Genomic DNA, 25,961 nt, shown 5'->3' with positions numbered 1-25,961 from the left:
ATGTCATCTTCCACTCTGTGAACACCAATAAATCACACTTGATGAGGCCATAAACTGACAGCAACAATCATACATTTTCTGAATATTTCCATGTTATAAGCATATGTAAATATTTTGGATTGTATTTAAACATTTATGAATAGTCACCTGCAGACCATATCGAAAATATGTCTCCTCAATACACATTATAAGGAATTGGTTCTTGTGAAAAAAAGTTTTAGGTCCTGTATGAATATCATATATATATATATTTTTAGAGAATATCTGAACAGCACATATTGAAAAGGAATGTGACACAGCAGGGAGCAATATATCCCAACACAGCTGGTTTACTATTCAAAAGTTCCATTGAAGAAAATTGTGATTTTGTTGCCTTATTTTGCTTAACATATAGCAGAGCAATACACTGAGACATCAAATATCTCCACTTCTGATATACAAATATAATTATGAATCGAACTAATAGCTTTTTTCATAATTCACACAATATATTTTGTGTCTATTAAATTTAAATATTTTTGTAGCTTATTTGCCAGTGATTTTTCTCTCTAAACTGATTTGTATTTAAATGTGTATTGCTACCAAGCTTATAGTTTAATTATATTTGAATATATGTAGTATGTTATATTTTACACATACATTTACAGGATGAGGAACATGCCAATTTTTGCTATATTAGAGGTAAACAAATATAATTCTGCACCAGTTTATTAGCCAGCAGTCACCTGAAGGGCTGTCCTCTGTATATTTTCCCAACACTCTGATCTCTGTAATGGTAGTATAGATTCTGCAGTGTTCCTACAGGGTCCTTTCCTATATCCTCCAGGTATGAATGGATACAAGAGAATACTCTTGTATCGTATTAACTTTAAACACCTTTATTAAGAATAAACGGCTAAAACTTGCATTCAAAAGCTGAAAATGGGCGAAAATCCATTAATGGGCCAAACTCGTATCCTTACTTGCGTCACTTCCAGTATCCCTCTGCTCGTGCCCTCCACATTTTATCACCTCTGCCGCCCAGTGAACTGCTCCTGTGTTAGGAAAATATACAGAGGACCCCCAAAGGTGACCTGACCACATTGCAGTACTTCTGAGAGATATCAATATATGCTGTATACCAAGCATTTCTCAGGTGAGGGGCTAAAGAGCACAGAGGTGACACGGGAAGAAAGGGAAGATGTCAAGATGTGGTGGTTACGTTTTGATTTCTTTAATTTTTTTCCATACTTTTCTCTCCTGACTTTAACACTTCCTGTCCTTGGGTGACAACTGTACTCATCTTCATTGTCACTCTAGGAAAGGGCGTGAGTTAGAACTTCATAACACCTTCCTCTTTTAATTATATGAGGGGGAAGGGTTTTGTAATCCATGCAGAAACACGCAAAACTCATAAGTTCCTGCATCTGGAATTTTATCAACTCATAGCTTACAAACACTTTAATATAAAAACCTTTTTTTTTTTTTTTTTTTTTCAAAGGTTTGTGTACATAGCAAATCTTACAAAGATAACAGTATGTTTGGTGCTTTTCTACTTTGCTGACTTCTCTTGTCTGCATTTTGAGAAAAAGTGTATAGGCTGATTATTTATATACATGCAGTAAATAAAAGCAACATTTCTCCAAATTCATAAAAACACACAGCAAGGTTTTTAATTCATCCTAGTTCTGTTTGTTCTAACCTACACTATATCTGTGACTATGAGAATGGACCCTAGAAAGCTTTGTTCCTCTATCTACCACCCAAGTAATGTCTATTAATAACCACCAAAAATACAAATATGTTGTTTAAATGGTCCTAAAGATCAAATGCTCAACAAATATCTCCATTTCTGTTTCCATCATAGGACTTGTATGTATGAAGTCCAGTACCTCAGTGGTAGAGCTAGTCATGCTGCTTTGCTCTCAGGTAAGTGCTTTTTAATTCTCTACATAAAAATGTTGGACCTTGCGATGGCAGCAAAACAAAAGTATTTGTGCCCAAGTGACAAGCACTTTATTGGCTGCTAAAGTATAGCATGTTTTATTATTATTATAAAATATATAGTCCAAAACTGGAATTTTACTCTGCAATTATCAGTAACAGCGTTTTTCTAACATGTTGGAGAACTTTTGTGATCACTTAATAGAAGCAGTTGCCTTTCTATAAGGCCCAACTATAATAACCGATGCTTGAAACTTACTATTATTGAGCCATGTATGATCGCCCCATAGACACTGTAAACAGACACATGTCTTATATAAAACAGATCATTCCATAGAGGCGAATCCACCTTTCTAGGTGGATTAGGTTTGGAAACATACAGGCTTATGTGTTTATCTTATTAAGTGCAGGGAATTTTTTTTTAAGGATGGCTTGAAAAAATGCTCCCAGCAGCACTTGTGTTGGAAAGAAAATTAGCACCTGTTTGCAGCTATTAGATTAAAAACAATGCATCTTTTTCTTCGTTCACACAGCTAAAAAACAGGTCCTCCCACATCTAATATTGATAATGTATGGTCAGTAGATTATTTGCCCAGTGAGTAATTAGTTTGACAGTCTGTAATAGAAAAGGTACTTGCTGAAAATCGGCCTGTGTGCCCATCACCCTTAAGCCGGCCACACAAAAAACTGAGCCAATTTCTGCCCCGCTGTGTCTTTGCATTCTGACAGCGGCACTCCCTTGCTGTCGGAATACACTGATCAGCACTGCACCATTTTGGCTGCATGTGCTGATCGAATGCTGTTTTTTCAGCAGGACTGTTCATCAGAAGCCAGTCTAACGACTGGCTCCTGTTGAACAGAGAAGGCTACATACAAATCAAATTTTGATCCGTGTATGACCAGCTTTAGATTACATTGGAAATAACAGTGTAGAGTGGAGTTCCTGCCTGCTACTATTATGGTTTGTTAAATCTGGTGAATAGTGCTCTGCTAGTGTGCACCAACATTTGTTTTTCTTTTTTTTTTTTTTTTTCCTGTCTTTGTTTTTAGGATCAGGCAAAGTAGTACATTTTCCTGTATTTTTGGCAGCCAAAATAGGGGCATGGTGGTCAAAAAATACTCTGAATTCAGTTAACCCAAAAGCAGCCAGTGGCCAGTCCATCTGTGCTGAATAAAGTCATACAGATATGTGGTAAGGGGGGCGATGTATGCAGACCTATGTACACAGCCCCTAGATAATTGGGTGTGGGATAGATTGATACAGTTCAAGATTTTACACAGAATTTATCTCACTCCACTGAGGCTGTAAAAAATCTACTCAGGTCACCCCCCCCCCTCCCCAGCTGCTGGAGATGTAGTAGTAAGACGGCTAATTATATACATATGATATGGGCATGTCCACACCTTCAACATTGTTGGGCTGCTTTGGTCCAATTTATTATCTGAATCACTACTATTCCCATTCCCCTACATGGTATAGTATAGTATACCTGTTGGGTCTTGTCGAACCTCTAGCCAATGCAAGGGCAACAAGAACTTCAATGGGCTGCCTCCTATTTTATGCAAGAAAGGGAGTTATTCTGAAATGGAAATTGCCTGTGGCACTATCGCTAGATTATTTAAGATCCTTAGTAAACTTGGTGATCCCATTATGCAAAGCAACATATTTATCTTGGGGATGGCCTAAGAAATCCAATAAGGTGGGATCTCTGGGTTGATTCAACTGACACTACTGAATCCTATACAGTACTGGAATATAACGTTTTATATAACATTTTTATATTTTTTTTTTTTTTGGGGGCCCACCAGGATTGTTTCTCCAACTGATTTAATCTTTACAGTTCCTTGGCCTGTTGTTCTTGTTTTTTTTTTACTGTAATGTTTTTTTCTTTGTGGTTGTGTACCTGCGGGCCTGGGTATGCTCAATAGGCCCTGGTTTGTAATACTTTTTCTAATCATAATAAAAACAACAAGGACATGGTGAGGGGGGGGGGGCTTCCCTGTGAGTCCTGCCTGTTTACATTTTGCTTTGTTTTAGTTTAACTTTAGTGCTTGTGCATGCAGGCCTTTTAAATGTCAGAGCGGCTTTTATCTCCCAACAAGCCAATAGAGTACACTAGCAGAACCAGCTGATGAGGTCAGAAGCAGCTTAAAGAAGAGAGAAGTACCTCACATGCATCTCAAACTGATCTCAAATGCAGGTTGAATGCACCTGTAAACAAGCTGCATGTACTCATCTTTACAATCCTTATAACTTAAAGCCACATAAATGATACAAAGTAAAACCAACTAATGTAGGGTGAGCTGAAAATCGGCAAAAGATTTTCAGTTTATATATTTTTTTATGTCTTTATGGACAAGTTTATATGTGTATGAAACTTTGGCCAAACACCAAAACACTCGTCATTTCAAAAATCTAACTGGCGTTTTCTAAATTGACATTTGTTTTCATGGAGTATAATGCACGCATTTAACATTGTTTTTAATATCTCCAAACATTCTGGAAAATGCAAATATTTGCTAGTACGAAGATCTTTCTTTGTGCTGCTCTGGTAAAGCCATAGTGGGAGTAAGTGGTTGAATTCAGTAATATTTTAGAATAGTTACCGACATCCTGAAAAAAATGGTAGTATGTTTATCTTTTAAATAGGTACACAAAAGCACTTTATATTATGTTGCTCAGGTGGACCACTGTGTGCCTAAATAAGACTGGTGTGTTTCAGTATTGTCATCCATTTTGAATTTACCCTTTATTACTTATTATGTGCAATACTGTTCTCAATCAAATTTTGTTGCCAATAATAAAGATTGTATAATTCAGAATGAGGTAATTGTGTTTATGTAGCAGCAACATACTTTATTATGCAGCATTTAAAATGGGACATGGCAACAATCTTAGCAACAAATGTTACAATCCAGTATCCATGTTTGTGTGCGCACAGAAACCTCTTTCCGATTGGATCAGAAGCTGTTTAACTTAATTTTTTGGTATGGGAGACACTGAAACACAGTGACAAACCCTAAAAATTTACGGTTCACCCTGTACTGTTCATTTGGTAAACAGTGTCTGAACATTTTAGAACAAATCTATTTGTTTGTCTTTGGAAATGAAATTAAAGTTAGTAACTGTGCCCCAGTGCCAAATACTTTGCAAATATAGATTAGTCAAATTTTCTCAACGCATACTTCAGGATCTGTTTACCAATAATAAGCTGGTTATCTTGCTTCTTCTCATATCTGGCCTTTAGAAATATATTGCAGCTACGACGGTGTGCAGTAAACTACTACAACCTGGTTGATAGATCAACTTTGTGATTGGTTGCTGTGGATTACTATTCACCACTGCTCTTGGAACCATGATATATGCTTAGGTTGTAGTTAGTTTCTTTTCAGTTTCATGTTCAGTTGCATAGTTTTATACTTAACCATGACTGAAACAAACACGATTTTTACACTGGACCCAAATTGCTTTCTCTATAACATTTTATAAGATATTCAGCATAAGGGCAGAGTTACCAGTGTTATGCTATGTCCTACTTTAGCAAAATATGTTCTGAGTATACAGTTAACTTATTTTATTAAACTAAACTGAAATTTTTATATGAAGTGAGTACTGAAAAAAAATTAAAGTTCATTTAAATTCTTTTTCCTGAGTTCAACATTGTAAGTTCCATCCCGTGATTTTAAAATTACAATAGGAAATAAACAGATTATTAAATGCAGAGTATCACCTAAATTAAAAATCTAGTTTCACAACATTTGTTTTTTTTGCAATTTAAAATTACTTTGAAGCTTATATTCTCAAGTAAAGCTTTGTACTCTTGTAGTGAGATTTGGCATCTGAAAGCGATTAGGGTCATTTACAACATACAGCTGATTGAAGTGCTGTTGCAATCTTGACTTACCTGCTGTTTTCGTGCCCAAGTCCTTCCATTCTGTCTGGCTTGCCCATAAGGAAGTTATTAGTCTGCTCCTGCCTGGGATGAATATTGGTCAGCAGGACACTACAGAAAAATCTTTTCTTGGCAGGAATCCTCCATGGGGTTCCAACTTCAAACTTCTTTCTGATGGTCAGCTTACAAAATTTGTCCCCAAATGGAGAGTTCCAGGTTCAGGAAAAATTCCATAAAGTTATTTTTGCATCCAAGTGTTATATCATGCTGGTCTTGTTTTGTACTGCCTTTGACCAAGCAAACAAAAGGCTACACTGCTTCCTTTGCCATTTGGTTTTTGCTGGAGTTCATGAGACTAAAGCTCAGTGTAACATGAGGTTCTTGATGGCCTCATCATCTAATCAAAGGTCTAGCATTACTCATTTGCTGGCTCCAGCAATTCCTGCCATTAGTGGCCCCAGAGATGAAACTTTGCCTCTCATATTGATTGAAGGAAAGAGTGAGAAATTTAAGCCCCATCACTGCTCTCCTCCTAACAACATTTAGCAAAACCTTATGTACCTTTCTAGCTTAATAGCTCTCCATTTTACATGGAGACACAAGAAAGCGTCCATCACATTTATTTTCCAAATCTGTTTCTCTCTGTTAGATCAGATATCTAGCTTCTTATAGATACACAAATGAAACACCGTTATTTGACACTTCTTCTTGCTGTTTATGCAAGGGTAAAAGGTTACAGTCTGCAAAACATGTCTCCTGTTACATACAGAATCCTATTAAAATGGCCCTGAAAGCTTTCACTTAAAAACATAGGAACAGAAATGTGCAGATGATATTGAAAAATAATCATGAGGGCTGTCATTGAAATATGCCTGGTCATGAAAGAGTACTGCAAACTGAATTGGGATTTTAGCCATGTAGATTGGAATGATTTCAAAATTAGGATTTGGAATGACTTAAACCCCACCACATTTTTTGCTATTTTAGGGCATATTCACACCAGGAGCTGCTGGTGTGCAGCTAGATGACAGCAATTCTCATGTGCCTATCTCACACTGTTTAGCTGTTTACTTAACTGGCCTGATAGGAGATGAGACATTTTGCCTGGTCTTATGATGGGGCTGAAAGGCTGCCCAGTGCATGTCCTTCACACCTGGTGTGAACAAGCTCTAAAGTGTAAACACCCATAAGATTTTAAAGTCCACCTAAGGACCCTTTCACTCGGGCTGTCCGATCAGGTCCGCCTGTCAGTTTTTTAGGTGGACCTGATCGGACCTTGCAGTCTCCCCTATGGAGCGGCAGATGTCAGCAGACACATGTTCGCTGATATTTGCTGCTATCCGGTTCAATCCTGTTTGTAAAATCCAGAGGGATGGTGGTCCTATTTTCAATCCGTCTGGCGGATTGGATGGAAACAGACAGGCGGTTAATTTTTTCCTGATTTTTCCTTGTCCGCTCCTCACAGTGAAGCGGGCAGGCCCCATCATCCACCGGCTCAGCAGAGGGATCCCTAACTGAGCAAGCGGATTCTGTCAGAGGTGCCTGTGTTAAAGGGGCCTAAGAGTATTTTTGACTGCTCTGAGTGCTTTAGGAGATGTTTACCTATAATACAGAGATGTGAGTGGGCTATTTCCTTTGCAGCCCTCTTTATTCTGATGCTTACTGTGTAAGTAGTTTTACATTAAAGCTGGCTATAGATGGGTCAGATTTTTTTCGATCAACCAGCTGATTGAATGAAAAAAAGGACCAAATTTCCCCATCCGCACGTTTGAGGTCCTCTCTGCTGGTGTATTGTGGATGTGAAAAAATTCAGATGGAGGCTGGTAAAGTTTCCCAGGCTTATCCATCATGGCAATGATAGATTAAGGGTTTTATGGGAGAGGAGCAATGCATCTGTGCAGATGTATCATTAATCCAGGGTCTTTGGGCATCTGAGAAAGCAGAGATTGAGGTGATTAAATTTGCCCAGACATAAAGTACATGGTCATAGTAGTTATGAGGCAAGTGTTCTTGGGGAAAGGAAGATTTTTATCTATGCAGAAATGTATGGTTAAACCCTGATTTGCAAGCACAGACACACACATATATTACATAGAAGTACTATTTTCAATGTTTGCAGACCTATTTAAACCTTATGCTATAATTAAAGATTTCAAGTTTAAAACATAATTTATGCCATACACGTTTATTCTTAAAGAGTATCCCATCCTAGATTGCCTGTAAACTCGTGGCAGCTCAAGTCTCTGATCCATTTCCAAGACACGGTTGCAGGCACGGGAGGTATTTTATCAAATTCAAAGTTCAGCATAGCTGGACAGTTAAGTTTTGAATGTGGATCAAGCCACAGATGCAGTTTGGAGCTCGGATTTGGATAATCAGTGACAGAATGTTGATTTGTTTGAGAAAGAGATTCACTTAGGCATTAAAATGAAGTAGACGCACATCATATTCGCCGGTGATGATCTCCAGATAAGTTTCTCCTGCCGGCACTGTTTTACTTTCAGCCTAAATTAATAAGTCTGAGATTTTTTTTCTAAAACTAGCCATGTTTTTTTCTTTATCATGTGTTTTTTGTTAGATGCCATGAGTTACAGTAACTACATTGAAGGGCTTGCTGGTTAATTTTGGTCTCACTATAGCCTTTCCACATGGGTACTTCTGAAGCCCTACAAAACAGAACCCATGCTTTCCATATCTTGCAATAAAAAACACTAACAATCTTGATATTGCTGGATGCACTTTTCATATATGGCTAAGATTTTAATCTGTATAGGTAATATGTACCAGCTGTTTTGGATGTACATTTCCATCACTGTTCTCCCTGCCATAGCTGCTTTATTCCAAAAACTGAGGTTCTTATTTTCTGATCATGAAAACTCTGCCTGAAATGTGTGCTGTGTAAGCACCCAATGCAAATGTAGACATGTCGGTAACCCCCAATCTTCCCCTTCTTTCTCATTTGTAGTAACGTGTCCAAGTACTGCCACCAAACCTGTTTTAAGATTTTAGTTGGTGTGGAGGAGATGGTAGATTTAGGCCCGGATTCACAGACCCTGGCGCACATTTATGCAGCCGTAGCTTATCTCTTTTACGTTATGCCGACGCAGCGCAGAGAGGCAAGCATGGAATTCACAAAGCACTTCCTCCCAAAACTGCGGGTTTCCTAGGCGTAAGCCGGCGTAGGTGGAAGTGGGTGTGAGCCATGCAAATGAGGCATGACCCCATGCAAATGATGGGCCGAGCGCCAGACAGATACGAATAACGAACGGCGCATGCGCCGTCCCGTGGACGTATCTCAGTGCGCATGCTCACAATCCCGTCGGAACAACTGCCTAAGATACGCCGGATCACTACCTACGGCATGAACGTAACCTACGCCTAGTCATATTCACGTCCAACGTAAACGAAGTAAAATACACAGGCTTGAGTTCCCTGGTGCAGACCTTTCCATGTCTGCTGTTGAGTTACACCTGCTTTATGGGGCTTAACTTTACGCCGGATGTACAACTTGCGCGCACCAGTCGTAGCCTGCGTCGGGTGCATGTACGATCGTGAATCGGCGTATCGCCCTCATTTGCATATTTGAATATAAAATCCATGGGAGCGCCACATGCGTCCAGCGTAAATATGCACCCACTCTACGCCGGCGTAGGTAAGTTACGTCGGTGGAATGAAGCCTGTTTTTAGGTGTATCTTAGTTTTCTGGGCCCGGTGCACAGATACGACAGCGCATATTTGCACTTACGCGGCGTATCTCGAGATACGTCGGCGCAAGTGCTTTGTGAATCCGGGCCATACTGTATATAAAAATGAATTGCTGAAAATGTTCACTTCTTAACAGACAGACTGTACAAGCATGCTGGGTTTGTAATATCTGCTAAATGGACACACCAAATCATTGATGTGATTTGGATTTATTTTAATCGTACATGACACAGGACTTGTACTTTTAGACTATGGGGTTTTATTCAGGCTACCTACAAAAAACTGGCGAAGGCCGCCCTTAGAGTGCACCTATGTAACCCTGCCCACTACTCTAGCTTTTTGCTTGCGTCTTCGAGTGATGAACCTGTTTTCAGTTGAATGATTTGGGTCTGGCAGGCATTAATGCCTGCAGAGCAGCTTACTTTTACAGCTTAAAGCTGGGTAGTAAAAATGTGGCTGCACATTGTGTATTTACGCCACACAACCGCACGTGTACTACACAGGGCTGCCCTGTAATTTTGCTTTGGGCATTGGCTCCTGCATTTGTTGCTCACCTTAACAAGCAGTTTAATGTGGGTTGTTAGTGGCAGGTCTAGGGCCATGGTACATTTCTCTGGTTACCAGACCTTGAAGACCCCTTTCGGGGTTATGCTCACTGTGATGGGTGTGTTCCTGACCCTTAGTAACACAGGGTTTCCCTTTATATTAACCACTTGACCACTGGGCACTTAAACCCCCTAAATAACCAGACCAATTTTCAGCTTTCGGTGCTCTCACATTTTGAATGTCAATTACTCAGACATACAACAATACCCAATTGAATTTTTTGTCCCTTTTTTCCCACAAATGGAGCGTTCTTTTGGTGGTATTTAATCACCGTTGTTTTGTTTTATTTTTTGCACTATAAAAGAAAAAAGACTGAAAATTCTGTAAAAAAAAAAAATGAATTTTTCTTTGTTTCTGTTATAAAATGTAGCAAATTTGTAATTTTTCTTCATAAATTTTGGCCAAAATTTATACTGCTACATATCTTTGGTAAAAATAAGTAAAAATATTATTTGGTCTTTGTGAAAGTTATAGCGTCCACAAGCTATGGTGCCATTATCTGAAAATTGTGCGGGGGGTATTGCAGAGTATTGCGCGGGGGGTATTACAGAGTATTGCGTGGGGGGTATTGCAGAGTATTGCGCGGGGGGTATTGCAGAGTATTGCGCGGGGGGTATTGCAGAGTATTGCGCGGGGGGTATTGCAGAGTATTGCGCGGGGGGTATTGCAGAGTATTGCGCGGGGGGTATTGCAGAGTATTGCGCGGGGGGTATTGCAGAGTATTGCGCGGGGGGTATTGCAGAGTATTGCGCGGGGGGTATTGCAGAGTATTGCGCGGGGGGTATTGCAGAGTATTGCGCGGGGGGTATTGCAGAGTATTGCGCGGGGGGTATTGCAGAGTTTTGCGCGGGGGGTATTGCAGAGTTTTGCGCGGGGGGTATTGCAGAGTTTTGCGCGGGGGGTATTGCAGAGTTTTGCGCGGGGGGTATTGCAGAGTTTTGCGCGGGGGGTATTGCAGAGTTTTGCGCGGGGGGTATTGCAGAGTTTTGCGCGGGGGGTATTGCAGAGTTTTGCGCGGGGGGTATTGCAGAGTTTTGCGCGGGGGGTATTGCAGAGTACTGCGCAGGGGTTATTGCAGGGATGGCTGGATTTGTGACTGCAATAGTCACAGATCCAGCCCACATCGCTGCTGACACCCTCTCTCTCCTCTCACACTGTACCGATCGGTACAGAGAGAGGAGGGAGGAACCGGCATCATAAAATGACGCCGGTTTGTTTACATGTGATCGCTCCGTCATTGGACGGAGCGATCACGTGGTAAACGGCCGCTATCAGCAGCAATTTACCACGATCCGTGATGCGCCGGGTCCTCTGGACTCCCGTGTGCACACGATTCTGGGAGGATGTCCATGAACGTCATCCCAGAGTTAAGGAACCGCCTTGTTGCCGTAATTCGGCTATGGGGAGGTGATTAAGTGGTTAACACTAGTTCCTGGCCTTCAAGACACAACCCTTAGGACCCGTACACACGACCGGATCTATCCGCTGGAACTGGTCCGACGGACCAGTTCCAGCGGACAGATCTGGTCGTGTGTAGGCCCGAGCGGACAATTGTCCGGCGGATCGGATAGTTTCCAGTGGATAAAAATTTCTTAGCATGCTAAGAAATCTGTCCGCTGGAAACCTGTCCGTCGGACAAATCCGGTCATCTGTACAGACTCACCGGACTTGTCCGACCGACCGCCATCCCTCGCATGCGTCGAAGTGATTCAACGCATGCGTGGAAGTATTTACCTTCCAGGGTCGCGCACGTTGCTGCGTCATCGTCGCGGCCACGTCGCGACACGTCACCGCGTATGTTTTCCGCTGGGATTTTGGTCTGATGGTGTGTACAACCATCAGACCAAAATCCGGCAGCGGACATATCCGATGGAAACGGTCCGGCGGACCGTTTTCATCGGATAATCCGGTCGTGTGTACAGGGCCTTAGTGTGTAGCACACTATGCCATTTTAAAGGCAGAAAGTTTGGGAGTTATTCAGTTTGTTGTAGTAATCCCAGTCATATTTTTCTAATATTTATAAATGCAAGCAATTGAAATTTGGCACTTTATCTCCTCATATCTAGACGTAGACTTAGGAGGATAAGGTAAATGGATCGTGCCTCCTGAATTTCTTGCTGAAAGTGCACACATCGTGTTGCTGCACTTGTGCGTCCATCTTCCACAGCAACACAGTGCCTGGTTATAGCGTATCCAGACAGGAAAAATCCCATCCATTCCACTATATAACCATGAGTACTCCACTGGGGATCTCCTTGCTTTAGGAGTGGTGGATCACAGGTGCTAGGAAAAAATTATCAAATATCATGAGAAACTCAACATAATGCTCATGGTGATAGCTGTCCCCTTGTCTCAGAGCAATATCCAGCTGCAACACTGCTCACCCAATCTGACCTTTAGCTCCCTCTTGGGTAGGGATGAGTCGAACACCCCCCCGTTCAGTTCGCACCAGAACCTTCGAACGGACTGAACGTTCGCGTGAACATTTAGTACCCCATTGACGTCTATGGGACTCGAACGTTCGAATTCAAGTGTGCTCATTTTAAAGCCTAATATGCAAGTTGGAAAAAAAGTTTTAAAAACTCAAGTTTTTTTCAGGACTCCTGAAAAAACGACCATTTTTAAAACGTTTTTTCCATTGATACATGTTCCCTCGGGCAAGACCCGGGTTCTCAAAGACGTTTTCACAGACATACTATAGACACCCAGCAGGTACAATATTTAAAGGAATTTTTCATTTTTTTTTTTATTTAAGCATCCTTAAAATCACTGCTCCTGAATCTTTAGGTGCAAACTACAGAGCACACGGCCAGTACACACCAAGTAGCTTTAGGTGCAAACTACAGAAGACACAGGCAATAAACCACATAAGAATACTGCAGCTAGCACAATTCCCTGCCTGCCAGTAAATTAGGAATAACTGATCTAGCAAAACTATACAGTGTATAAATATATGTACAACACCTGGGATGTATATATATCCTCTACACACTGTAACATTACCTGACTAGCCTGCCTGCCTGCCTGCTCTATCTACCTGCAAAAAATGACACTCTCTCTGTCCTCTCTTAACCACCGCAACACACTACACAAGGCCGACCTGCAGTGTGGGGCGTGTACTAAACCCCCTGAGCCATAATTGGCCAAAGCCACTTTGGCTTTGGCCAATTATGGCTCTCCGTTTTTTGCAAGCTGTGATTGGCCAAACATGCGGGTCATAGTGCATGCTTGGCCAATCATCAGCCAGCGATGCCGCAGTGAATTATGGTCTGTGAAACGTAACTTGAATTTGGCGCGAACGACCCGTTTTGTTCGTATTTCGACGAACGATCGAACATACGATGTTCGAGTCGAACATGAGTTCGACTCGAATACGAAGCTCATCCCTACTCTTGGGCACGCACCATGTGGCCTATCTAACAAAAGCCATTTTCTCTGCTGCTAAGTTCTTAGGAAAATTCTTTGCACTGTAAACCTAAAAATCAAATGCGCTTGGTGTATCATAGAAATGCAGCACCCAGTGAATCTGGATATAGGAAAAGTAAAACAAATATTCAAAACGGTGCACAACCCACATAAAACCAAAATGGCACCTGTAAGACTATATATACATTTGCAAAATTGTACAAATATTATGTACATCAAATGTTATGATCAAAAACCAAAGTATTACATTTTTCGAATAGTCTAACCAACTCCATATTAGTGGCCAAATAGAGCCCAAACATGGGAACTTCATATAAAACTCATATAAAACTTGTGTCCCGAAATCTGACACACAGTGCTCCCAAATCTCCAGGCCACCAAAAGCGATAACTTCTTATTGGAAATATTTTATCTCTGCAGTAAAGACATCAATTATGCTGCTTCTTAGAATGCACAGCTCACCTGCAGCAGAAGGAGTAGCTATCACTGGGGTCACCAGCAGGGTCAGAATGTGGTCACTGAAACGGGTTACCTTATTGTGATCTCACCCTGACCCTTTTCAGTGACCCCAGTGATGACCACACCTTCTGCTGCAGGGAAGCTGTGCATTCTAAGAGATTTGTCCTATAATTGAAGGAGAAGCACATGGTGGGGTGTATAGTGTGTCCAGTGTGGCTTAACCCTCTATAGAAGTGTACCTTTTTGCTCTTCATCGGTTTTTAATTTCCAAATCAAGGCTTAATACTGCCTTTCAATTGCAAGCCATGGACTTCCAAGTCCATCAAGGCTGTCCAGGCACCCTCCTCACAATGAAGGGGTGCCTCAACTTATCCGAGCAGGGGGGGATGTATTTTGGCATGCGCCAGTCTGTATCCAAGACATCTCTGTTCTATCCTCGCTTTTTGCTTTCCAATTTGCCAGTTTTAGACCACTTCTGACTTGTGAACCCAGGTTTATGCCTCCGATAAAAGTCTTTCCTTGACTGCTAGGCAAGATAGAGGAGAAAAGGAGTGGGGTGATTCTCATTGCACCAAATTGGCCCAGAACATGGCCAAATTATCTGAGAATTTTGTTTGGGCTTTTAAACCCCTGTTTTTCTTGTTTGGCTTTTGAGTTTGATATGTTGTTGCCCACCCCATAATATGTTGCTTGGTTACATCCCATGGTCTATGAACCCAATTTATACTGTACAATAAAAATGTTAGGACTTTTGACTTGCCTGTAAATTCGTTATTTTAGAATACAGGGCACAGATTCTCCCCCTCCATGTCTTGATCACATTTTATTGTTTGGTAAAAACTGTTATCTCATGGAGTGAACTGGGTTATTTGGGTGCGCTCTAGGGGTGACACTAATACATTTTGCAACTGTGTCCAATCACCTAAATCTGGTAAGTCAAAATTCGATTTTTTTTTCTGTTTTGGGCATTTTGTGGGTTGGTAATTTTTGATGATTTTGAATGGCTAATCGCAAACTTAAACCATGAGCTGTCACGGTGGAGTGGAGGGAAAGTTCCTGTAAGGTCCAGCACTGTGCTTTACAGGCTTTCTATTTGGAGTTTGGCAGGTAAACAGGTTAGTGGGAAATGCGGGAATTGTAAGCATCAGTAGAGGAGAAGGTGGGCTTTTATTAAAACCTTTTTTACTTTTCTCTGAATTTACCAGCTGACAGGTTTACTTTAACCACTTGCCAACCATCTAACATAGATTTACTGCGGCAGGTTGGCAGCGCTGCATAAATCGACGTACTTGGAAGAGTGCCCACTGGTCGGGTGGACTCGATGTCTGCCTGAGACCCGCGATCGCCTAGTACAGAGGCAGGACGGGGATCTGCCTGTGTAAACAAGCGGATCCCCATTCTGACAGGAGAGATGACAGAGATCTACTGTTTCCAGTGATTGGGAATAGTGATCTCCGTCATGTCCCTGGTAGCCTATCCCCCCTACAGTTAGTACATGCCTAAGGAACACACTTAGCCAGTGTGATTTTTACATTGATCAGTGCATTTTTATAGCACTGATCAATGTAATAATATCACCGGTCCCTAAAAAAGTGTAATTTGGGGTCAGACTTGTCTGCAGCAATGTTGCAGTCCCACTAAAAATCACAGATCTCTGTCATTATTAGTAAAAACAATAAAAACATAAAAGTCACTAAATCTATCCCATAGTTTGTAGACGCAAGAACTTTTGTGCAGACCAATCAATATACGCCTGTTGCGTTTTTTTTTTGTTTTATCAAAAATATGTAGAAGAATATATATCTTATATATAAGCTGATGAATAAATGTGTTATTTTTGTGTGTGTTTTTTTGGATACGTATTACAGCAAATTGTGACTCTTTTTTTTATAGCGCAAAAAATAAAAAACACAGAGGTGATTAAATACCACCAAAAAAAAGCTCTATTTGTGGGAAAAAACAGACCTAAATTTTGTTTGGGTACATCATCACACATCCGCATTTGTCAGTTAGTCACGCAGTGCCGTATCGCAAAAAATGGCCTGGCCATTAAGGGGGTAAATCCTTCCTGGGCTGAAGTGGAGTTATACAGACTTTTGATTTATGATGGTACCAAAAGAACCCTGCTAAGAAAACTCTCACTGCCTTCAAGGCCAAATTTTGGTATTCTGGTCCAAATTCTGCTAGGATTCGTAATCGGGATTCCCAGTAAAACCACATTTAAAAAATATCTGAACCCACAACTTTTTTTTTTGTATTGTTCTAAAGTAGAGGAACGTTAAAACGGTTGACATTTCATTCCCCCCCCCTCTCTCATTGGGGGTATTTCCCTTTAATGTATGGCCCTGTATATACAACAGGAATTGTGGAGATATGTTTCCATGTGAGGGAAATCCTCTCTTAGACAGTTGCCGTGGGAACAAGTGTCCTCATTGGATGGTTTCCTCTCTAAGGCCTCATGCACTCTTGAGCTCAAACACCTGTTTTACAAGCGTTTGACTTTTTCTGCCTCTAAAAGACCCTTTTTGGTAACCTATGTGTCCAAGCAGACATGGGTGTTTACAGGAGTTTAGATGCAGGGACAAAATACCATCATGTTGCCACTGCAGCCACCAGCTTGTGCTTTGCTTGTTTAGCCAGCTCCCAACTTGAAAGTGATCCTGAAAACTTTAATAAACAGTTGTGCCAATATTAAGCGACAAAAAAAAAACTGCAACCCTCATCTTTTCATTCTACAGGCCCTCTGCCTTCAGAAACTATTTTATTATTATGTTCTGGGGGTTTAGGTAATTGTATTGCCAAAAAGATTTGCCAAAGATTTTTACACGTGTGCTAAAATGAAATGAATGTTAATGCGCATCCACGTGTTAATCCATTCTAATGGGCAGAATAAATTAATATTTTGGTCAATAGAAAGCATTATTGCCATTTGCAAGAACGTGCATAAACGTATTTGCAATAACACAAGCTGTAAGAAAAAAGACATCCAAAAGAATACAGCCTAAATGTGTTTCGGTGGCACCTCAAAATCTTGGATACGTCCTCATTTTCTTTCCTGTTGACTTTGGGGATTAAGACAACTAGAGAGTGTGATCTCACTTCCCCTCAACACCTCACCATTCTATCTAAATATTAAAATAAGTTTGCCTTTAGTTATACTTCATGCCTGGGAAGCACAAGCATTAAAGGAGGGGTGATGATTATTGATAATAGTTTATTTTAGCGTATCGTCAGGGTTCCCGAAGTATGACTTTGTCCATCAGCTTTCCTATTCACCCTCCAACCCAACAATTCTAGATGGAACTATTCTTTGTATGATTTAATACCTTGAAGATGTGTAATTGGTAGCTACAGAGGAATAACATAGCTGACTTTTCATCACATACATGAAAGGTTGGACTGAATACTTTGATACTTGTGACTAATATCTCTCCTACAGAAGACTATTTTAGAACACCTCATTTGTTCATCTTCTCGGACCTCTTCTGCTGACAAAAAGCATATGACACAACATTTATTTGCTTATACTGGGTTTGCCATGTCTTAGAGCAGACACAGAAGTCAGTGGCTGGACACATTTAACCAATTTTTTTTCCAGGATTATAAACAGAGGAATTAGGTTACTGTATATGTTCAGAGAGGAAAAGGAAATGCCACGTTTGTTTTTCTTTCATTTGCTACAGCAAATTAGATACTTTTATGCCCTTTACAATGGAAATTCCATGTTAACGACTGTAGATTAGCAAAAATGTTAGATTTTCTTTTCCTCCTTATCTGAGCTCCTGAATAAATGTACTGTTGCCAGAGGCTCTTATTTCGAGGTATGGTCTAAATTTACATGGACTATCGGATTACAAGTGTCTGAAGGTACATGTCATAGATAATTCATTTCATATGGACTGCCTTCTAGAATCTGCAGGGTCCATAATCAGGACTTCTGTTCCCTATGGAGCTCTAGGTGAATGAAAAAAAATTCTCAGTGTTTCAGAAGTCTGTAATAAGGCACAGAATCGTTGATTTGGCCATCGCCCACAATTTCCCTCTTGCATCACCATATTCTTAGAGTTCAAAAAGCGTGATGTTTTTATTCAGAAAGTACCATTCTGGTGATGTACAGAGGGGTTCCACCAACAAAGACTGGAAAGTATTAAGCAGAGATTGTTTTTCTCCTTTTTTTCCCCCCATATATAAATCCCATGTGTTGGTTTGTAAATTGAAATGAACTCAGGAAAGGCATGTCACATTATAAAGTATCTCCAGGCAATGTAAAATTAGTCATTGAACGTCCAAGGCTGTCCAGAAAACACCATGACTGTAATAAACATAACTCTACTCATCTTCAATCTGATTTATAGTCCATTCCTTGCCACCAGATTTTGCAAGATCTTCACGCTCATTCTGGACAGGACTCCATCCTCCTTTTTGCATGTATCTGTACTATGAAATTTCTATCTCATGCATTAATTTAGGTGGAGAATCTACAATGTGGTTATAGAAAAAAAAGTTTCTAGATATAGGAATCCCAATAGACTAAAATAATTCCCCCCCCCCCTTCTCTCAAGCATGTGCTTTGGGGTGTTCATATGCCAGTCAGAGCGTTCAACAATCAACCATCAGCTTTCAGGCACCATGGTTTGTTCTCAACTCATTGCTTTTAAATCTAGTTATGGCACACAGGCATAGACCTGCCTCAAAATGCCTGTTGGCTAAAGGGCATTTAAAATAAACTGCTCCAAAAAGTTGGAATGCTGTGCAAAGTCTACATAAAAACAGAATGCAATGATTTACAAATCTCGCAAACCTATATTTTATTCACAATGGAAAATAGAAAACATATCAAATGTTTAAACTGAGCCATTACCACCTAAGCCTGTACCATTTTAAGAAAAAAAAAAGGTCATTTTGAAGTTGTCATCTCAAAAAGGTTTATCATATTGTAGCATCCCCTCTTCTTTTAACAACACTCTGTAAACACCGATTGGAAAGAAAAATATAGGGCAGATGATGGACTTTAGAGGCCTATTATATTAAAAATGTAATATTTATTTAAAAAAGACATAGAAAATGTTAAACATATAAATCACAAATGAGGCTGTTCCTAAGAATGCCTAAGAACACAAGAAAATGGCATAACACGGCACCTATAACTTGAGGGTACAGTGAATATCTAAAAGTGGAGGACTAGCAGCCACTCCCTACTAATAATTGTAAATCGACCCCTATGGTTTGCAGAAGGGGATGTGTCATGCGAAGCTCAGCCCGACATGTTGCACGTTTTTGAGATGAACGCTTCTTCAGGAGCTTTAGACGAGTTTTACAAAGTAATAATAACAGACATTTTTACAAATCAAGAACACAACAAATAAACTAAAATTATTAGTCTTTGCCTTTAAATGTTTGAGCGTTACTGCACAGCCCAGAAACTAGTCCAACCAAGAGAGGCAAAAAAGAGGGCTGGACCCCCCTTAATGCATACAATTTGTAATGATATCAACAATCATAATAGTACCCAAGGCATTTAGTAGTTATAATATGAATAACTTACATTCCAAACATGGAAAATGAGAAAAGAGAAGGATACGGGCAGAGAGTGTATCAATAGTCAAAGATGCACAGGTGCACAGGATATAATCCTTTTCTTACTCCAGACAGTGTCAGTTCTGCATATAGAAAAACCCTTCATTAGTAAGCTGGCCAAAATGACCAGCCAAAATAAGAAACCATAGCATAAACTCAAAATGAAAAGGACCATAATACTGGAGCCAAAACCGTTGAATGCTCACCAAATAGTCATAAACTCTAGTAGGGATCCTTAATTAGAATATTGCTCAGAAGTCTGATACTAGCAGAGGTGCATTCAGAAGACCTGCTTACTGATGGACGCAGCTAATAATAAAGTTCATGGCGTAGAGATGGACATTAATTGGAAAAGTATAGGACAAACTTCTCCAAAACTGGCATCTGCAATAGACAATATACATAAGAAGAGTCGGTTCAGGCAAAATTACGCCAAGCATCCAACCCTCTCACTTGCAGCCATCGCCAAACAGATACAATCCAACCAATCTCATAGCTAATCAAGTTGCCTAATAGGGGGACCTACCATTGATGCTGTTACATCCACAAATTCCCACCGCCTGTAGTGACTCTGTAAACACCATCCAATCAAAGCTCAAACTTTCATTTTTCCACCTCCTTAAATATAACTGCCTAAACTACTGTGAAGTTCATCAAGGGTAATTCTGAAAAAAAAATCCAAGTCTGAACTGATTCTATAATAACAGACACAGACCTATTGCAAACACAGGTGTTTCATTCTGTACCTGTTATTGGGCAGATGTAGGTTTTAAGAGTGTTTAGAAATTCAAAACAGAAGGTAACACTACCCAGAACAATAGAATTTCCTGAATTGTATTGAACTTTTGAAGGTTTCAAAATTCTGTATTAAACTTTATGGACTTAAACGCTCCCAGGTGCTATATGACATTGCTAATTGACAACATGTACAAATCCTTATTTCTACAGGAGAAGCACTTTTGCATGCCCACAAAATACTACTCTAGCTGCTATGTTGGTAATAATCCTGTGCATAAATGTAGAGGGGTTGCCATTGACCCCCAATCATTCCTTCCTGTATCTGATGTCCAGGAAGAGGAAAAGTTTATTGCCCTGAAATGTAAGCTATATTATGGGTAGTTTGTTTATGAATGTCTACCTACCAAATTGGGTACAGTTACCTGTGCTCAATGGTTTTCTTCGCAAGCTTGGTGATTTTATGGAGTAAGTGACAATTCTTTGAGGTGCTTTTATTCTATTCTTTGCTCCTCTCGACACCATTACCAATTTTTCCCCTATTTTTCTGACACAATCGAATAGGCCCTCTACTACACTTAGTTTCACATGTCATTCATTGACGTTGTTGCTACAGCAGACTGGATTTATTTTTGACTTCCTATTGAATGCGTAGTTGGCTCCATCGTGCATATTTAAGTTTGCAATTATTGTCTGATTATTTTCTGCTTTTTACAATCAAAACCCCCCCCCCCCCCCACCTCATACATTCAAACCTTTCTCTTCTTGGAGTTTGAAAAAATAGCTCCTGCAGGATCTGCCAGGACGCAACTACTCCCTTTTATCAAAGGGGAAGCTTTTAAATATACCTTATGATGTTGTTTCATTGCCCATGGGACATTCTTAAAAAACAGGGAAGACTGCATTAATATCAAATTCTTATCAGATAAATATATGCTAAAAACCCTGCATAAACAGTACTGGGTTTACCCCCCAAATGCTTCAGCAGTAGAAGACTGACTTGTACAGGTTGATCGATCAGTCCTTAACCTTAATCACCATGATGGGACATTACATGCCATGTATGAATTTGATAACAAATTTAGTAGACCCTCTGAAAAAGCTTTAAATCTTGTGATGCAATCTCATACATGCATTCCTAAAATTACTCATCTTTCTATAATATTTGTGGCTCTACCTGCATGCATTCCAGACCTTTATCCTTGATAACCGTGCAAGATTATATTTTCAGGCTGGCTCTTCTAAGGCTGGCTATAGATGAAGCAAATTTCTTTCCTGCAACCAGTAGGAAATTTGTTTCTTGGGGGGCATTATGTACACATTCTGTGTACACAACACCTCCAGGCAGCCATATTGCATTGTACTTTTGCAGAAAGTTACAGCACTGCAGATTGAAAAGGAAAGGTACATTTTAATTACAATTCAATTACAATATGACTGAAGTCGCAATTGTATATGCTATGTTGTTTTTTTTGTTGTTTTTTGCAATTTAATAGCTTTTAATTCTTTTTCCTGGACATATCCTATTCCAAAACAATTGCAAGAGGTCCATATTCCCCTTAATCCCAAAGCTCAGAAATATCTGACCCAGTTTTCGAGCTACAAGCCTGTCTCATTTATCAATGTGGACTTGAAGATTTGTGCAATATCTAAGCGGTTAACAACTTGCTTACTCACCCAAATTGTTTCATTGATCCATTTAAAATAAGTAGGATTCACACCTCAACGAACGTGAAGCTAGGGATAATACCATCAAATGGTTTCCTTTGTACACCATGCTTGTAAAGCTTTACTGCTTTTGTGCCTGCTCACTCCAGAGGCTGAAAAGGCATTCTATCACTTAAAGCGGAGTTCCACCCAAAAGTGGAACTTTTGTTTAATCCACTCCTCGCCCCCTTACATGCCACATTTGGCTTGTAATTTTTTTGGGGGGGAGTGGGGGCTTCAGGAGGAGTGGGACTTCCTGTCCCACTTCCTTTTTCCGCCGAGGGGCTGCTAAGGCGATACGTCATATCGCCTTTTGGCAGCCCCTCCCTGTAGGCGTATCGCCTTTTGGCAGCCCCTCTCTGTAGGCGATCGCCTGGGACACGTGACAGGTCCCAGGCGATCACCTGTCCAATCGGATGGCGCAGCGCCATGCGCAGTGGGTGCCCGGTCGTGAAGCCAAAAGCTGTCACGGCCGGGTGCCCACACTTAGAATGAAGACGCCGGCTGGAGAGGGGGGGAGAGGAGCGGACCCCCGGCTGGCACGTCGCTGGAACGTGGAGCAGGTGAGTGTATGTTTATTAAAAGCCAGCAGCAACACTTTTTTTCTGCTGACTTTTAATAAACATTAAAAATGACTGGAACACCCCTTTAAGTTGAGGATTCCTTCAAGCTTCTGTGGTGTAGATAGGTCTACCCCCTGCTTGGTAACAAAAGAGGGTCAAGCGCAAGGAGCAAAGGACCTGGATGAGCAAAGTCTGAAATAAATACAAAAAGCATGGAAAAAACAATTTTTTAAATCAGAAAGTGTCTGAATCAGGAATGTTTTTTTTTTTGACACTTGGATGCATTCACCCTACAATTTCTAAGGCAACAAAGTGAAGCAATTCTCGGGTTTAAAATGTATAAGAGCAGGCTGTCTATGAAAAGTCATAGTCTATGCCCAGAATGAGTTCATTAGCCTTAGAGTGTTTGCTAAATTTGCCATGGCCCCGATATATGCAGTGGGGAAAATCCCCTGCAGATTTTGTAAGCTTGCCCACTTACAAAGAAATGAAGGGCCTATAATTATCTTAGATTAATTTTAAATGATAGAAACAGAATATCAACCAAGAATCCAGAAAAAACAATACAAATGTTATAAATTGAGTAAAATAAGTATCTGATCCCCAAGCAAAACATGTCTTAGTACTTTGTGAAGAAACCCACTTTTTTCTAGGCTTCATTTCTTCTATTTTACCTGATAATCTAACCAGTAAGTCTTTGGTTTTTCAAAACAAGTCCTTTTGCAGATGTAACAGTTATGGGGATGCCACAAACCATTCAACACTGACCAGGGGTGCTTACAATGACCAGATTTATGTATGTAAAACCTTTTATCCCAAAAGAAAAAATATATATATTTTTGTCGTAACTGTGTGAGCTGGAGTTTGGCTTCGATTTTGCAATTACCTCTTACCCCCCCCCCCCCCCCCCCCCCCACACACACACTCACCTCCTGACAATTCTGCTGTCCAAATGTGCCCATTGTTCCATCATACAGAGTGGAGGCACTGTAACACAGGAGGTATGTTGCTGGCCTAATTACCAGGTGACAGGAGGGTAAAGATCCTCAAAAAAGAAAAAAGATAAACAATGCAGCCACCACATCTACAATATATTACACTTTTGGTTTGTGGTTTAATACCACTTTACGGCATGACATTTTAACCAGGCTCAAAGTGATGGTGGAGCTGGTCTTTCACATATGGCTTCCGATTGCATGTGCCTAATGTCTCTAGTAATTCATGTTTTTCCACAGCATCCTTTTTATATTAGGAATTGGGAACATGAAGTGGACTGTTCCATTTCAGGTGAAGATTGGGAAATAATGTTCCACTTGAGCTTGAAATCGAGCTATAGCCAGTCATGTACAGGAGAGGAACTATAAGGCCTCGTACACACGGTCGTTCCAAACCGATGAGAATGGACCGAAGTTCAGTTTCATCGGTCCAAATCGACTGTGTATGGCCCATCGGTCTGTCCTTCCGACCAAAATTTTAAAACCTGCTTTAAAATTGAACCGATGGACCGCTGACCGATCGGTCCAAACCGATGGTTAGTACAGAAAAGCATTGGTTCAAAACCCGCGCATGCTCACAATCAAGTCGACGCATGCTTCGAAGCATTGAACTTCGTTTTTTTCAGCACGTCGTGTGTTTTACGTCACCGCGTTCTGACTTGATCGGATTTTAAAACTGATGGTGTGTATGCACATCAGACCATCAGTCTGCTTCACATTAAATGTGGGAAACATTCTGAAATGATTTAGCTTTGTCTAGTTTTTATACATCACAAAAACCTAACATTTTAACAGAGGTGTGTAGACTTTTTATAGCCGTTGTAGATGGACCAGGCTTGCATATAGCAGGGCTTTTGGTGAAAAAGTCTTAAAGAGTTTAGAGTTCTTCTCAGGAATATGAGTTGGCACACTGCTGAAAGTACTACATAAGTTTTTACTACCCACAGGCTTTTTCCTTTTTATTTTTTTTATACACATGTGGGATTTCCTGTATGGGAGGGACATCAAGCAGCCTACAGTGGGTATGTTTTGGAACTTCTTCCATCACAAGCAGGGGTTCTCGGAATTAGAGAAAGCAAAATATACATAACTTGGCCAGTAGACTGCGCTCCCTACTAATAAAGCAGGTGTTTTATATTTACCTGAATTTTCATTTCCATTCACATGCTGTGAAGTCACTTGTACAACAGGTAGTCAAGCTTTAAGTCAGTAAAGGGGTAATATTTCTTGGACAGACTGTGCTGTGCTTAGCCTGTGTAGTGCCTCTGATAATGTCATTAGTGGCTTTCAAAACAAGCCGTATAGAGAAGAGATATGTTTCACTTCTACCCCCTTTTTGATGACTAGCAGATCTTGGTGCTTAAAAAAATAAAAAATAAAGAAAAATATATATATATATACGTCCCTGTCTTCTCTCAGATACTAGAGTTCTCTGTAATTGCTTCCAGGTTTCGCTCATTCAGTTGTTTTAACCCTTTGGCTACTAAAGCAAATGCCTATGTGTTTAACTATTAAAGCAAATGACTATGTGAGGATGATAAGGCACATTTAGAATTGATTACATGTTTACATTATCTTGGCATCTACTATCTGTGATCGAAATATTTGGTTATTTTTTGAAAAAAATATGTTATTCTAGTAAAAGTATGGAGTAAATGGTTAGCAGACTCCAAAAAGACACGAGGATTTCACTTTTTTGCTTCAGCTCTGCTTAACAAAAAAACATTCATGTTAAAGAAGCAATAAGCAGATTTTTTTTTTTACTTGATAATGCAATGCAAGAATACCAAAAGTCAAAGAATAGCATACATAATAGGTCATATTTGGGTTTCTTAGATCACATTTTTGACCTCTGGTGTACTTTTTTTATTATTTAGATTAGATTTGTAGTACAAGTTAAAAACACTCTCACATGTAGAGAGAGCAACCATCTGAAATTATTTTATCCTTCTACAAGTGTACGACAGAATACCCGTATTTTCTCCAACTAAGGCTCCATGCACACTGAAGCTGATAAACTGTCGTTTATTGGCATTTGGGCTTTTTTTTTTTTTTTTTAAAGCCCATAAACTGCACTCTATTCGCCTATGTGTCCATGCACACGTGGACGTTTTTTAGTGTTAATGAGCAGTGGAGTTTATGTTTTTTTTCTGAACGCCAGAAATTTGCATTCAAAGTGCTGTTTTTCGGCGGGAAAAAACGCAAAAAAAGAAAAACACCGGAAAACGCTAGTAAATGCTCAAAAACGCTGCTCGCCAGCATTTTTTTATCCATTGAAAAAAAAAAAAAGCTACACTGAAAAACACTAATAAACGCTATTGCAAAAACGCTAAAAAACTTTGACAGGTTACCTGCAAAGCTACTGCCATTTT

At 40.1% G+C, this 25,961-nt stretch overlaps 1 protein-coding gene across 8 annotated transcripts in view; it reads left to right on the top strand.

The window, feature by feature from the left end:
- NBEA (neurobeachin) overlaps positions 1–25,961 on the top strand; it is a 793,834-nt gene that overhangs the window by 436,199 nt on the left and 331,674 nt on the right. For all 8 annotated transcript variants that reach the window (XM_040340410.1, XM_040340408.1, XM_040340406.1 and 5 more), the window contains one exon: positions 1,847–1,908. In XM_040340410.1, coding sequence (XP_040196344.1) covers positions 1,847–1,908 — 62 coding nt within the window. The remainder of the gene's footprint in view (positions 1–1,846; positions 1,909–25,961) is intronic.

Source organism: Rana temporaria, chromosome 2, assembly GCF_905171775.1.
Source record: "Rana temporaria chromosome 2, aRanTem1.1, whole genome shotgun sequence".
In the NCBI taxonomy this organism is placed as follows: Eukaryota; Metazoa; Chordata; class Amphibia; order Anura; family Ranidae; genus Rana; species Rana temporaria.
Note: the sequence above shows the minus strand (reverse complement) of the source record. Positions and strands in the feature narration are given on the sequence as shown.